Here is a 15381-nt window from a genome sequence, read left to right on the forward strand (position 1 = left end):
GGGGGATCTTGTCCCAAATTGGCCAACTCCGTGCTCTATATAGACTCCTCTTGTAGCTGCTGTGCCTCGGTAAAGTGAGTTGGATTTTCTGCCTAGTATAGCTTTCTATCCTAGATTCTGTGTGTGGTTTGGTGAACTTGAAGTAATAATGTGTTGATTCATTATCAAGGAGCTGAATGCAATCTGGTGAGACATTAAGCAAGTTTGGTATATCCAGAATATGCGCTTTGACTTTTCTTTTGCTGAAGTCATGTTTGTATCTAGGAAACAGGTACACTTTGCTGGAGTCCTTTGGAGTTGGTGTGATTGATTTTGATTCTCAATATCTGACAATTATGCGTGCAACAACAAAGATACCGACAGAAACGGTCATACAAATACACTTTGTAAATACGGAAAGCACCCACGTAAATACCCACACACACAAGGCTACATTACAATCTTACAAAGTCTTTATAACAATGAGACTCCAACAATGCGACGTAGATTAACATACATGAAAAAATCTATGGAAACATTACTATTCGCCGCACACTGTCCTCGCTGGTGAACAGGGTCGGCCCAGCATTAAAATCCTGATATGTATATACAACATTCATAAATTGAGCCAATACGTCCATGTGCTGCTCAATCTACTCAACGTCATCAAATTTTTGGTCGACCAAGTCTGGAATATCTTCATTGGCCTCTTCATTGGCAGCAGCGGCTCCGGCGTTGACATCACCTGGAGTTTTTCCAGCTTGAATTTGCTCAGCTAATTGCCTCAATATTTCCAAGTTCTCTGCACCCAATTGAGGCAAGATTTGTGGGATTAATTGAGTAATGTTCTTTTCTTGTGGGTATCCGGTGAAAGCAAACGTGTTGGAAGCTGGAGCACCTTGGACACCAACTCTGTTGAAGTGCAAGACCTTACCGTCCTCTTTGAAAAAGTTGGCTTCTTGTACGCCTTCAATTTTGGTGGCTTTCAATTTGCCTAAAGTCTCAATCAATTTGGAGTCGTCTTGCTCGGTTTTGACTCCCTTCTTTGCCTTGACTCTAGAACCACCGACTTTCTTAGCGGTAGACTTTTGCAATTTAGCTAACTTTTCTGGATCTACTGGCATTTTTAACACTTCCTTTTCTTTGAAAATTTCACTAAGGTAGAACAAATTGTGGAACTGGCCTTCTTTTTGATTGTTGGAAAATTTTTGAATTTTTTTCTCTCTCAAAAAACAAAAAAAAAAAAAAAAAAAAATTGAAGTGAAAAAAATAGAGAGAACGAAAAAGAACTTTTTGGTTATCCTCGCACGACATCAATCTGCTATTCCAAAGTACATACTTTGAGGAAGAGTAACCGGCACTGATCCATTTTCAATTGACAAATGTGCATCTGTGCGTTCGAAGAAGACGCGATGCAAGTCTTTTGAGAGTATTTTCAGCAAACGAAGTTTTGCCAACGTTTCGAAATGGGTCTCCTAAAAATCATTTTACGAATGAGCAGAAGATTCTGACGTACAGAGTTGCCACCTATAGGTCTGCTGCCTCTTCAGAAGGAATCATGTTAACTACAAAAGGAGTATACCTTGTATGTACATCTCTGATAAAACACTGAGTAAGGTGTAGGGTGATTTATCCAATGAAGCGGAGTGTATGCTGTTACAATGTTTATGCATCCTGTATATAAAGGTGCTCAGAGGTGTCGAACCCCCACCACCCATCTTCTCTCTCCCCCCCCATATTGTCAGACGACAACAAAAAAATGAGCCCTCCATGAATTTGTCACTTTCACTTCATGCCTTGAAAGATGAATACGCGAGCTCTCCCTCCCTCCACTGGCTCAAAACTCTCCACGAATGCCAACGTCAAAGCCTATGCATCAGATTGGGCAGTTGTGCTTATCCTATTGGTGTATTTCTTTAGTATAGCTGAACATGCCAACCCATTTCAACGCCAATTTCTGATCACCGACTTGTCAATAGCGCATCCTTTCGCAACCGAAGAACGTGTTTCCGGGATTGCATGTATACTTTTAGCATCCATTTTGCCCCTAGCCATCATGTTTTCGGTGACAATTTTGAAAACTTATACCAATAAAACCAGCTCAAAATATGATCCATTACACATTTTCCAGATCAGTTTGTTGGGGCTTGCCTTATCCATCTTTTTGGACGGCGTGGTAACAGATATTCTTAAGAACTGGATTGCTCGACCACGGCCTGACTTTTTAGCCAGATGTGGTGTCAAAATTGATAATCAACCAGGCGAGTTACTCGACGTCAGTGTTTGCAGCGCCCCATTGGGAGTACCGCTCTTGTTGGACGGTATGAGGTCCACTCCTTCGGGTCATTCATCCATCAGTTTCGCAGCGTTTTTGTATCTTTCATTGTGGCTATCAGGTCAATTTAAGTTGTTCACTTCAACACCACAGCATATGTACAAGTACATTTTAGTGTTCTTGCCGTTACTACTTGCTACATACGTTGCATCGAGTAGAGTTCAGGACTATAGACACCATTTCATGGATGTGATATTAGGCTCCGTGCTAGGTAGCACCATCGCTCTGCTGGTTTATTTTCATTATTGGAGTGGAATTCAAAGTGACACATGTGACAGCCCTAGATCATTCAAGAATGCCCCAGAACATGTTTTGCCTTTATAGTTTGTCCATGACAAAACAGGTCAAAGCAGACCTACGAGGTGATTTATTGTTTGCTTGTGGACCCAACGTTGGAGTTGTAAAACAATTTCGAATCTGAAACAAACCTCAAGCCGTGGCAGACAAAGATGAAAAGCACACAAATTAAAATCGGTCTTTGCAACAAAGAACTACCATACATCAAATGCAATTATTTCACACTTTTTTAACACCTTTCAAACATGATATGCTATCTATCAATGTATTATAAATGCTATGAATAGTGCACCAGTTTTTTTTTATCTTTTTTTCTTTTTTTGTTTTTTTTTTAAAGCTCAACGTCAGTATTCGTTCCACCTCACCCCACCCCACGAGTTAACTCATTCGAAAAATGAGCCCAACAAACGATGCAACTTTGATTATGACATTAACGCGAACAGCAACTTTATCATCGGAGTCATCGGATTCAAATGGTGCCTACTTGTCGTGGGCAGTTTCCACCCTCACCACCCAAATGGTGGTTTCTAGCGCAGTTACTTACTCGATTTCACCAACAGCTACAACTACACAAAAGAGAACAACCTTACAGAGTGCGCCAACACCGACTTCATCCTTGCTGCCTACTACTAGCCTAGAATCGCGACAATCGTCTTCACCTTCAGCATCGCACATCAGCACAAGTGCAGCATCAGATATATCATCAGGCTTGCAATTTAACGATATTCCAACTTCCAACTCTACTCAGGTTGGCGTTGCGGTAGGTGTCCCTATTGCCATATTTGCTGTATTTTTTGTTGCTATGGCTGTGTGGTACTTTCTTCGGTTGCGAAGATCGAAGCGTGAATTTAATCAGGACAACGTTGTTACTACAAGCGCCAAGCCTATTCTTCTGAACCAAAATTATTCGAGACCCAGTTGGGAAACATTGACGGAAAAGCCGTACCCCGTAGTCTTCTCTCCAACCAATTACTTGCATCCCGATAAAGAGTATCAAGTTTATGAGCAACACCAGCCCCACCAGGCTTCAAATCTAAAGCAACAATTGAATCGTTTGAGTCGACTATGGCCAGCAAGGGATAAAGAACAAGAACTCCTGTCTCAGGAGCAGCCTAGTTTACTTAAGCGCATGTCTGTTATGACACCGGTTTTTTTGAAAAAATTCAACATAAGTAATGGGTCTGGAGCCAATAGGGAAGTCATCAAGTCACAAGTTCTAGATGTTGCAGGAAGTAAAGGACCAAACTATATTGCATCCAACAATGAACCTCACTTTGGTCTCAAAACAGTTGGAAACAGACAAGCTTCCTCAAGGATGAATATGTACACGGTAACTACGCCGTATACCAAGAGTCTTGACGATGAGTTGACGATACGTATTGGAGATAAATGCACACTACTTGAAAAATACAGCGACGGGTGGTGCAAAATTCGACTTCTGAGGAAAAATGGCATTGAATTGGATGATTCAGAGCAAAAAATCGGGTTGGTTCCATTGATGTGTTTAGAGGGTATATAGAGTTTTATGTTTAATTATGACACTGAAAAAAATTTGTTGTTTGTCTCTGTTGCTATAAATCAGAAGAGCAACTCCTACAATCCTGCTATGCTGTACCATCATAGTTGTAAGACCTCGAAAACTGCTGCGCGTATGGATGTCTAGATGATGTTGGGGCATTCAGGTTGTGGGGCATATTTCTCTGTCCACCGGGAGACTGGGTATTTGGTGTGTACTGGTACTGTTGGTTGTCATAGCTTCTAAAATTGTTGGGCTGTCCAAACTGTTGAGACTGAGTTGCGTAGTTTTGCGGCTGTGGAGGGCGATTGGACATTTGTTGGTGGCCAAAAGCACCAGTGTTGGGGCTTCTCTGTGGTCCAGAAGCTTTGGGCATATGATTGCCGCGTTGTGTCGAATGCTGTCCTTGATGCAAAGGGGGAGGTCTTGACTGGCTGACACCGTATTGAGTAGGAGGACCCATTGAAGATTGTTGCTGGTGCTGTTGTTGCACTTGTTGCACTTGTTGCACTTGTTGAACTTGTTGTTGTGGGTACGGTTGAGAGTGTGGCTGTCTTCCCAGTGGCTGACTTGGTTGCCCTCCTATCTGCTGCGGGCGCATAGTTTGGTTCGAAGCACTGACTTGAAATCGAGGCAAAGGATGGTGGTGAGCAGGCTGATTCAGAGACTGCGCAGCTGCACGCCGAGACTCAGGATACTCAGCTCTTGACAGGTTGTATTCAGATCCATTTTGTTGTGGGCTTTGATGGCGAATTCCCCCCTGATTGTAATAATTATCTTGACCTGGTTTTCCATCAAGGGGAACAAAAATCTGTTTATTCGATTTTGGTATATTTGCCTTTGGTCTCGATTGATCGCCACTTGGTAAAAAGTCAGTGGTGGGTGCTTTTCTTCCTGGAGAAATCGGATATTGCAAATCCTTCTTCACAGGAGATGGGATTTGACGTGGCACTTCAGACTGTACTGGTTTGCTGAGATGGTTTTGTGAGGAGTTGGGTGATACTATATATCTGGGTTTGTTATTTGGATACACAACGCCAGGAGCAATTGGCGAATGATTCTTTTGAGTATCATCAGGATGGGCCAGTTGATGGATTTGCTGCTGCTGATGCTGCTGTTGAGGTTTGTTGGCGGTTGCGTAACTCGTTGGAATATTTTCCAAATTTGCACCAAATTGTTCCGCACTGGGGTCATTTTTGGAAGACGAATCTGTTTGAAGGCCATAAAATGGAGCGCTATTTCCGACTTTCTTATATTGATCGCTTAGGTCATTGAATTGAGCCATAGGAGATATTACAGATGAGTAGCTGCCGTTTTGCTCGTGAGTAGGGACTCTCAAGCTACCCACAGACACACTTGATTCACTGGGGTTGTGTGCAATTGTGCGCACATCTAACAATCTTGGCAGCTTTCCCTTATCTGATCCAGGCAGACTTTCCTCTTCGTCATCATCGTCATCATCATCACTAAACAATCCGTTATCGTTTTTAGGATACATGCTGTCTTTGAGGTTCATCTGTTTTATTCCCAACGGCAATTCATCCTCCATGAATTGTTCGTGTGACCCATTAAGCAATTCTCTTCGATCAACATAATTGTCTGATGGTGTTTTCAAATCTGAGTATTTTTGGTAAATCTCTGCCAATTGAACCGAATCATGCGGATTTGTAGTGGCTCCAGGCGCGAGGTGTCCGTTTTTCACTGTTTGTGGAATTGCAGGAACTTCGACTTCGAGGTTTTTGATATTCTTGTCCAAGCGTTTTCCTCCAGGTGCTATGGTAGAGGGTTGATGAGGCGGTGGTGGTGGTGGCGCTGGCGCTGGACCAGGTAGCGACGTGCTGAGCTGAGTAGATTGTTTCGACAAAGGTTGTGCAAAATTTCCTGACTGTGGTGTTGTTTCTCGCGACAAATTGGAAGAGTCCTTTCTTTTGAATGTCAGCGCAGTGCCACTACTTGGAAGTCTAGGGGAACTTGATAGAGCTGGACTATTGAGACTGCTCACAGCAGCAGCGTAACCTCGTTGACTTCCACATCCGTCATAACCTCTTTCGATTTTAGACTTTAGCAAGTTTTGGATCTCTAAATTCCATGTTCTCAAATCCCAATTGATGAAACCACCTCTGGAGACTAGCTGTTGAATATCCAGAAGCTCCAAGTAATGAACCCTAGGAAGAGTTGGCAATCCAAACAATAGCGAATCAACATCATTTCGGTTGGCCTTCAATCTCTTTGGTCTGCCATATAATCCAAATGTATCAAACAACGGTACTAAAAATCTTATCAAGGTGTCGAACCCGGGAACGGCTGAGTGTTGTTCAGGCATCAAGAATATTGACGTTTGCTTGAAATCCCCCAAGTCTTTTTTTGAAACTTTTGTTGACAAACTTGGTGAGGAGAAGTTGATGTACCCTTCCATCTTAATCATGGTTGAATGGTCAATCAAGAGATGGGATTGAGGGTATATGGCTGCAACAGAAGATGCATCAGTTACAACAGCCATCAATTGTTTCTTCTTTTTCTGTTCGTTTTCGAAAAGAAGAATCCTCCCGGGAACAAAAGTTTTTCTTTTCAAAGTAGACGGCTCAACAACAGCGTAGCATCGTTTCCAAGCCATACCACTACCGTATCTTATACTGATCCAATCTTCGTGATCAAAACGTTTTTCGGCCAAAATTGTTCGAATATCGGATAACCGAGATCCTCGTGCAGATAATAACGCACCGGTATAAGCGGCTTGAAGGGAGTTGTATTCAAAGCTTGATAGCCTAAGGGCACAATACCAAGTTTCCAAGTCCTTGGTGGATTTGAATTGCAAAATGTATCTGTTTTTTAAAGTTGTGGAAACAACAACAACATTATCCAAATTTTGTTTTGCTGCTGGTAAAGTTTTCATTGCACTATAAACTGCGTCCGTGAAGTTGATATAACTGGGTTTGGCCGATACTTCTAGTAATGCATCGGCATTGTTTTTGAATTGAGCCAAAATTGCAGCATCCCAATAAGCCAACTGATTTCCAGTCAAGATCCCATATACTTCACGCCACTCTCTGTCAGCAGGTTTTCCATCTCCATTGAGATCGTAGTACAACATAAAGATTCCTTCGTTGTAGCGTCTATGCGATTGGGAAGATAACAAAGTGACTATGGGAACCAATTCAGGAGACAATCCGTCCAAATCAGGGTCAGCATCCAAGGCACCAGAAGGTCCTGTGTTTGTTGTACTAGGCGTGCGACCACCTGTGCCAAAGCTGCCATCTTGAGTATTTCTTGGAGAGGTACTTCCTTTTTGGCTTGATCCAAGTCTTTTCTTGACAGCATTCATGTTTTCCTTGTTACGCAGCCTCTCTATGTCGGTGTAATATATATATATATATATGTGTGTGTGTGTATGTGTGTGTGTATGTGTGTGTGTATGTGTGTGTGTATGTGTGTGTGTGTGTGTGTGTGAATGGAAAGTGTTATACTTGCGTGAAAATTGGGAGGAAGAAGCACAGTATGATGAGTCAGCTTTTGGCCAGATTGATGCAGTCAAGTCTGTCTCGAAAAGGATGTTGTGTGAAGAAAAATAAAAAATTTAAGTGAAAGAAAGAAGGACGGATGGTGGTGTAAATTGGGAAAGGAGTGAATAGATAGTTGGTGGTAGGGGTATGTTAACACCGTATGAACTTGGGTGTGTGTGTGTGTGTACGTGGAGGAAACGGGGAATGTAGTAAAGAGTCAGGTTGTGGTTAGAGAGACACCTGAACAGACAGTTGGGTGGTGACGAGTGCGAAAGGTGTTGTGTGGTGTGGTATAAGGCTACTTTATTGAAGTTTTTTGGATCCTTCTGCAGTGTGTTCTTGTTTTGTTGTTGATCTATTGTTTTATTTTGTTTTGTTTTGTTTTTTTTTGTTTTGTTTTGTTGAACAAAAAAAAATTTTTTTTTTTTCTTTTTCGTCTTTCATACTTGCTTTAGATTGATTGAATGGTATTCATGTCTACGTGGGGTAGTATAGTGTATAGCAGGTATGTATGTTTAACTATTTGGAGTGAATGTACAAACCTTTCGTAAAACAAGTGATGAAAGTGAAGAAGAACTAGAAGGAAGTAACTAAAAAACTATTCAACCAAGAGGAAGAAGGAGAATCTCTCTCTGTTGTTCCAGCATTTCTGGTCACAAGATGTATATGAGAGTAATGTAGTATTGATATATCTATCGATGGATACATAGCATCTCCTGTGCAAACAAAGTATATATTAGTAAACGGTACTTGTTCTGAGCATAGTGCTGTTGTTGTTGTTGTTGTAGGAGTTGGAGTTGGAGATGGAGTTGGGGTGGCTGTACAGTTGGAGTATGGCTGTGTATACAATTGTTTTTTTCTTTATTGTTATAATTCAGAGTGGTAGTGTGTTTGGTAATGTGATTGGTAGTGTAAGTGTAACTGAAAGTGTGGCTGTAACATGGCAAGAGAAAAAGTGGAGTCGTGTACCACTGGATAAGATTCTACTAAGGATTAACTATACACCCATTTGAATACCAATGACAATACCAAAGACTTCCATTGCAACTCTTTTGTTTTACTTCTACTTCTTCTCCACCTTTCTTCTTCATTAGGTGTTAGTTATTGAATTGGTAAACAGTAACAATAGTTTCTTTCTCAGAACCAAAGAATTGGCACGATTTTTGTTCAAAAAAACTAGTACAGGTAACATGTGGCACTGTTCAACAATTGGCAATAAGCACAACCAACTTTAACCAAAGAGAGAGAGAGGGAGAGGGAGAGGGAGAGAGGAAGAGAGTAAAGAGTGATGAACGGGGTAAGTATAGGGAAAGAACTTTAGCTCCTCCGTAAAGTGTATTGCTCTTTGTTAAAAATTGTCTTCATCTCTGTTTCATCTCTGTTTCAGAGATTCCAGCTGCACGAGTGTGCCTCCTTTATTGCCTTTCCCTTCTCCACCATCTCCACCATCTCCATGATCTTTATATACATACATACATATATATATATCTATATATATATATCATTATATACGACCAAAGTAGGGCTTTGATAAATTATGCTTTTGTGTGTATATTGATTCTTTATGATTTGGTTTGTATACAATACATACAAACAGGTAATCATTTCATCTACAATATCGTGTGTATGATGAAATGCACATAAAACCACCCGCACTAGCAGCACCAACAACAACAGCACCACCACCACCAACAACAACAACAAGATGAACAACCATATCAATTCCCTACCTCGGACAACTCTATTACGTACCACTACTGTACATGTACATGTACACGATGCATACATGTTTGTCTATGAGTGAGTTCACACAAACTCCCCCCACCCCCACCCCCACATGGTCTAATCTCTCATTCTCTCGCTTCACCCTCACCCGTGAGATTTTCAATACAACATACATACATACATACATACATACATACATACATAGTATCATATATATATATATATAAACTATTGAGTTACAGTCAGCTAAAGGTTGTCTATTACAATAAGCAACAACATTGTAACTTAGTTTAGTTGTTGCTAATTCTAGTGTTGTGTTGTTCAACTGTTGTTAGTATTTGATTGACTTCAATGTATACAAACAAATAAAGTGTATTTAGTCTATTTAGTCTATTTAGATATACATATATATATATATTTGTATATATGTGTATGTATATGTATATATATTTATGACTCCATCCATTAACCCCTCTTTTCTCTCATCTGTTTTGTTTTTGTGTCAACTAATTAAAATTGATATGAATGATAAAATTGAGTGATACAAAAACACCCCCCCCACCGCCCACCCCCCCAAAACTTTTTAACTCTTTATATTTGCTTCCCCTTCATTCAATCATCAGTAATATATATATATACATATATTCTTCAGTTGTTATCCCGGAGTAGCTTCTTACTTATACTATATACATATAAAGACTCCTTTTCATCACTCACCACACTTCCAACCACCAATTCTCACCTAGGATCTTTTCCCTTCCATTCATTCGTCCGGTTTTCCTTTTTCCTTTTTCCTTTTGGTTTCATTTTTTTTTTTTATTTTTATTTTTTTTTGGTCCCTAACATTCGTCCAAGAGGCGCTTAATTTGAATTTGAATTTGAATTTGAATTGAATTTTGCGTGTGAGTGTGTCTGTGTATGTCTATTTGTGTGCCTCTTGTACTGCTATAACATTCCATTCAATTCATCCCAATTCATCCAATCATCATGACTAGAGACATCACCAATCATCTACTTTTCGAAGTAGCTACCGAAGTTGCTCACAAGGTGGGGGGAATCTACTCGGTTCTAAAATCAAAAGCTCCCATCACAGTGGCTGAATATAGAGAACGCTACACCCTTATTGGACCTTTAAACTACAACTCGGCCCAAATTGAAGTGGAGGAGTTACCAGTCAAGGACCCTTTACTCAAGCAAACTTTGGACTCAATGTCTGCTAAAGGCATTCGTTGGCTCTATGGAAGATGGTTGATTGAAGGTGCACCAAGAGTATTGCTTTTTGACATTTGGTCAGCCGGCCATTTTCTCAATGAATGGAAGGCAGACTTGTGGAATATAGCTGGTATTCCTACTCCTGACCACGATCTGGAAACCAATGAAGCTATCTTGTTGGGATACTTGGTTGCTTGGTTCTTGGGCGAATTGGTGTACAATGACCGCGACAGAGCCGTTATTGCTCATTTCCATGAATGGTTGGCGGGTATTGCGTTGCCCTTGTGCCGTAAACGAAGAATCGATGTCACAACCATATTCACCACGCATGCGACTTTGTTGGGAAGATACCTTTGTGCAGGCTCAACCGATTTTTACAACAACTTGGCCAACTTTGACGTCGATGCCGAGGCCGGTAAACGAGGCATTTACCACCGTTATTGCATAGAAAGATCAGCCACTCACTCAGCCGATGTATTCACCACCGTTTCCCACATCACTGCATTTGAAAGTGAACATTTGTTAAAGAGAAAACCCGATGGGGTGTTGCCCAATGGGTTGAATGTTGTTAAATTCCAAGCTGTTCACGAATTCCAAAACTTGCATGCCATGAAGAAGGAAAAGATTAACGAGTTTATTAAAGGACACTTTTACGGAAATTACGATTTTGATTTGGAAAATACCTTGTATTTCTTCATTGCTGGAAGATACGAATTTAGAAATAAAGGTTGCGATTTTTTCATTGAAAGTTTAGCAAGATTGAACCATAGATTGAAAGAAAGTGGTTCTAAAATGACAGTTGTTGCATTCATTATCATGCCAGGCAGAACCCAATCCTACACAGTGGAAACATTGAAAGGACAAGCGGTTGTCAAACAGTTGGAATCAACCATTGAAGAAGTTCAAAAAAAAGTGGGCGAGCGATTGTTTGAACATTGTGCCAGATACCCAAATTCCGAGCATGCGGCAGGGAAATCTAACGAAGTCCCATCAATTGATGAGTTGATCAAACCTGCAGATCGTGTTTTGTTAAAGAGAAGAATCTATGCATTGAAAAGAGACGGATTGCCACCCATCGTCACCCACAATATGATTGACGATAACACCGATCCAATCTTGAACCAAATCAGACGTGTCCAATTGTTTAACCGCCCAGAGGATAGAGTTAAAATCATTTTTCACCCAGAATTTCTCAATGCCAACAACCCAATTTTGTCGTTGGACTATGACGAGTTTGTCCGTGGTTGCCATTTGGGTGTTTTCCCATCTTACTATGAACCATGGGGATATACTCCAGCAGAATGTACGGTCATGGGTATTCCATCCATCACAACCAATCTCTCTGGATTCGGATGCTACATGGAAGACTTGATTGAAAACACTAGCGATTACGGAATCTACATTGTTGATCGAAGAATGAAATCCGTCGATGAATCAATTGACCAGTTGACGGGGTACATGTTTGATTTCTGCGAAAAGACTAGAAGACAAAGAATCAATCAGAGAAATAGAACCGAAAGATTAAGTGACTTGTTGGATTGGAAACGAATGGGATTGGAGTACATAAAGGCCCGTCAATTGAGCTTGAAAAGAGCTTATCCCGACAAATTCAAGAATGGCGCCAATCCATTCAATAACTCGGCAAACCTTAAATTAACAAGACCACTTTCGGTACCAGGCTCGCCCAGATCCAAAGTAGGATTGATGACTCCAGGAGATTTGGGAAGTTTACAAGAAGCCCAAGAAGGCTTGAATACTGATGATTATGTCGGTTTCAAGTTGGGTTTGGGTGCAAATGATGACGACAATGAGGATGGGGATGATGACCACCATTATCCCTTAACTTTGAGAGGAAACTCAGTGCCCCCTGAAGACAAGTCTGAATAAAAATGACTCTAATGAGGTGAATCATCTCCTCTAGGTCTGGTTTTTTTTTCCACCTGCTAATAAACAAACATAAGAAGAAAAAGAAAAAAAAAGTACTGCTTCTAGAGCTTAATAAATAAAACAGTTACTTAAATTGTATTTACATAGCATTGCACTCCACCATCCCCTCGCATGTAATCACCACGCAAACATCTTTTCTGCAACCTCACAATATTCCCCTGCGAGATACGTAGAGCAGAATCCAAGTAGTTTATTGCACAACTCAATTTCCCCAGTTTTGCGGCCAGCACCACGTTCAGCTGGCTCTGCACTTTCTCCTACACCAGCATCCTTCACCTCTCTCTTTTTTGAATCATGTAACACTTTATGTATATGCTTAAGGATGCCCTTTACATGTACAAGTTTGTTTGTTCTATCAGCCTCACTAAATGTCACTCCCAAGTAATCCGCATCGTCGCGATAGTCAACGTCCCAGTACGCAATTGAGTTGGGGATTAACACCAGTTTTCCGTCTCTGCATGTCCCTTTGCTTGAATGTCCCTTGGACCACGGCTCAGGATTGATGTTGAAATCAACCATGGAGCTGACGTAAACTAGCTCAAACGAATCTTCCTTGGTCAACAATCGTGCCATCAAGAATAGATGAGGTCGATACAATTCGCGCATGCAGCCACAGTCGTTATTGTGAGAACGTGCAATACCCAACCAATACTTCCGATTCCTGGTAACCTCCGTATCAGGAAGAAACTCATCGGGTATCGGTATAATGTTCGTCCCTCCTCGTAAAACACCGGCATTGTCGTTGGCGTCAATGGGATTAAATCTCGGTCCCGACACTTTGACACATTCCCCAGTTTGCAAACTGCACTTTATAATCCTCAATGGATTGAAGTTGTAAATGAAATTGATGGAGTTGCCGTCATTCTCGCCGTTGAAATGATCAATAAATGGTGCCCAGTTCTTTTCAATGAAACTTCTCTTCTTGTCTTTGATTCCAAGACAGATCACTTCTTGGGGATCGTTGAAAGGTCGGTAAATATTCATTGCACGGGCCCATTTCACTTTAGTTCTTCTCGCATTAAAGATGATGAGCGGCTCTTGCATCAAATCTCCATCCGAGTTTCTGTACTCATTCAAAATGATCCTTGGATCTTCGCTCCCAATAACAACTTTTTCCTCTCTTGTCCCCAAATCCACATCATGAGGTAATATAGTTGGAAAAACCAAGTCAGAATGAGGAAATTTGAAGCCCTTAATCTCACGCCAGTTTTTATCAAAGACTTGACCAGATAATACCGAGATTGTTGGATTATTTCGTCTCTCATCTTTGGCGTACACTATTCGATTAACCATGAAGTAAACCTTATACTGATCCATCCAAACCGCGCTCCCGCAAAACTTGAACCATTTCTTTCGAAGAATGTACTCCTCCAGTTGACTTGGATCATCCTGAAAATATAGCTTATAGGCATCTTTGTTTTTTGATAGCACTTGCAATTGGTCTCTCAAGAGTTTCAAATCAGATTCTTGGTTCAAGTCGTATGATTTCGATGCAGCAATACTTGTTTCATCCCTCACTAGAATTGTGTTACAGTCAAACAGCCCGTCAGCATTAAAAGACTCTGCAGTATCTCGTCTTCCAGACTTGCCTTGCTCCTTGGCTGACTTCTCCTTGGCTGACTTCTCCTTGGCTGACTTCTCCTCTTGTGTATTCAGTTGATCATTAGCTGGCTTCTCTTCTACTGCATTCAGTTGGTCATGCTGCTGATTCGATTCCATATCTGAATGCGAATCTTGTGGCAAAGTTGCTAGGAGGTGCTGTCGCTCACCATCGAAAGTGAATCCTGACACTTTGATAGGTTCAAAGTTCATTTTCAAAAGTTCTTTGTGCAACAGGGACCTATCCAATCTGTCACCATGTTGTTTCAAGCTCCATATTAGAAAGTACCACGCGTTAATATTTAGTATGATTATGCAAATTGCGACGAAATTGGTGGCCCACTCATGCTTCTTTCTCCAGGACCCTTTATGTTGCTTGTACAAGAAATACACAGAAACTGGACTCAAAATGAAAACAGTTAACAAGTATATCTGGGTTCCAGTATCGAGCAATTCAAGTTTGTCTATCGTAATCATATTGAGTACCAAGCTAGTTCGCAATCGGGTTGTCTTTTTTTTTTTTATTTTTCCTGTGCTACTTCAAAAAAGGTCCAAGCATATCTCTGGATCACAGCCCCTGAGGCTAATTAACAAACTTCAAACAAACAAACAAAAAAAAAAAACCAAAAATAAAAATAGAAATAAACATAGTCACGTGCATTTGTGGTGGAGACGGTACTATCACAGGAGATGTGCGAGGTACTATTCTTCAAAGAGTAATGCCTGCACAGATGTGACCCAATACCTATATTCTTTACATATAGACATTAAGCTTTATACAGATACGACTTGTCCTAAGTAGAACTATAGCTCTTGTTTCAATGTTAATCTCAATTCTTCATACTCCCTTTTTCTCCAATTCTCATGGAAACTGAGAAGTGCTTATTTACTTATTACTATCTTGCAGCATTCTATCAGCGTAACGTTCCTTTCTTTTCCGTACCTCTCTTGCGGCTGGATATTAGACTTGTCTCATAGCTCCTTTCCATGCTCCCTAGTCGTTTATTTTTATGTTCTAGCGACTTGGCTTAATTCCGCCGATCACATCTCCGGTGTCGCGGTGTCGTCAGTAAACCCTAAAATGGTACCATTCAGCATAAGTAGTTACATAATACGATGATATTGACAAACGGGGCGGTATTCAAGCCAGTAGTATGCTTCAAGAAGTGTTGGAAATCCTCTAGCTATATCAGGGGCCCCGGAAAAGATGCTGCAAAACCCCAAAGATTGACCAAACTTGGAACTGGAAATGCTGGTACATTGGCTTGAGA

The 15381-nt window shown here is 40.9% G+C and overlaps 6 protein-coding genes across 6 annotated transcripts; 3 read left to right on the forward strand and 3 right to left on the reverse strand. All coding sequences in view use genetic code 12, as the record gives it.

Annotated features, from left to right (window-relative positions):
- Window positions 1-632: 632 nt before the first annotated feature.
- Window positions 633-1103, reverse strand: EGD1 (Egd1p; the record flags this gene model as incomplete). Its single annotated transcript, XM_051751024.1, has 1 exon — window positions 633-1103. One exon carries the CDS (start codon window positions 1101-1103, stop codon window positions 633-635), a length of 471 nt encoding a protein of 156 aa, XP_051609709.1.
- A 680-nt stretch (window positions 1104-1783) lies between these two features.
- DPP2 (phosphatidate phosphatase) lies at window positions 1784-2638 on the forward strand (the record flags this gene model as incomplete). Its single annotated transcript, XM_051751025.1, has 1 exon — window positions 1784-2638. One exon carries the CDS (start codon window positions 1784-1786, stop codon window positions 2636-2638), a length of 855 nt encoding a protein of 284 aa, XP_051609710.1.
- A 367-nt stretch (window positions 2639-3005) lies between these two features.
- Window positions 3006-4130, forward strand: FUS1 (Fus1p; the record flags this gene model as incomplete). Its single annotated transcript, XM_051751026.1, has 1 exon — window positions 3006-4130. The coding sequence occupies one exon, from the start codon at window positions 3006-3008 to the stop codon at window positions 4128-4130; it is 1125 nt and encodes a 374-aa protein (XP_051609711.1).
- Window positions 4131-4215: 85 nt separating this feature from the next.
- KGF57_001785 (uncharacterized protein) lies at window positions 4216-7449 on the reverse strand (the record flags this gene model as incomplete). Its single annotated transcript, XM_051751027.1, has 1 exon — window positions 4216-7449. One exon carries the CDS (start codon window positions 7447-7449, stop codon window positions 4216-4218), a length of 3234 nt encoding a protein of 1077 aa, XP_051609712.1.
- Window positions 7450-10339: 2890 nt separating this feature from the next.
- GSY1 (glycogen (starch) synthase) lies at window positions 10340-12451 on the forward strand (the record flags this gene model as incomplete). Its single annotated transcript, XM_051751028.1, has 1 exon — window positions 10340-12451. One exon carries the CDS (start codon window positions 10340-10342, stop codon window positions 12449-12451), a length of 2112 nt encoding a protein of 703 aa, XP_051609713.1.
- A 177-nt stretch (window positions 12452-12628) lies between these two features.
- BMT3 (Bmt3p) lies at window positions 12629-14587 on the reverse strand (the record flags this gene model as incomplete). The annotated part of the gene is made up of 1 exon (XM_051751029.1): window positions 12629-14587. The coding sequence occupies one exon, from the start codon at window positions 14585-14587 to the stop codon at window positions 12629-12631; it is 1959 nt and encodes a 652-aa protein (XP_051609714.1).
- Window positions 14588-15381: the final 794 nt, after the last annotated feature.

This window comes from Candida theae (assembly GCF_024610275.1).
Source record: "Candida theae strain CBS 12239 chromosome Unknown scaffold104, whole genome shotgun sequence".
NCBI classification, from domain to species: Eukaryota; Fungi; Ascomycota; class Pichiomycetes; order Serinales; family Debaryomycetaceae; genus Lodderomyces; species Lodderomyces theae.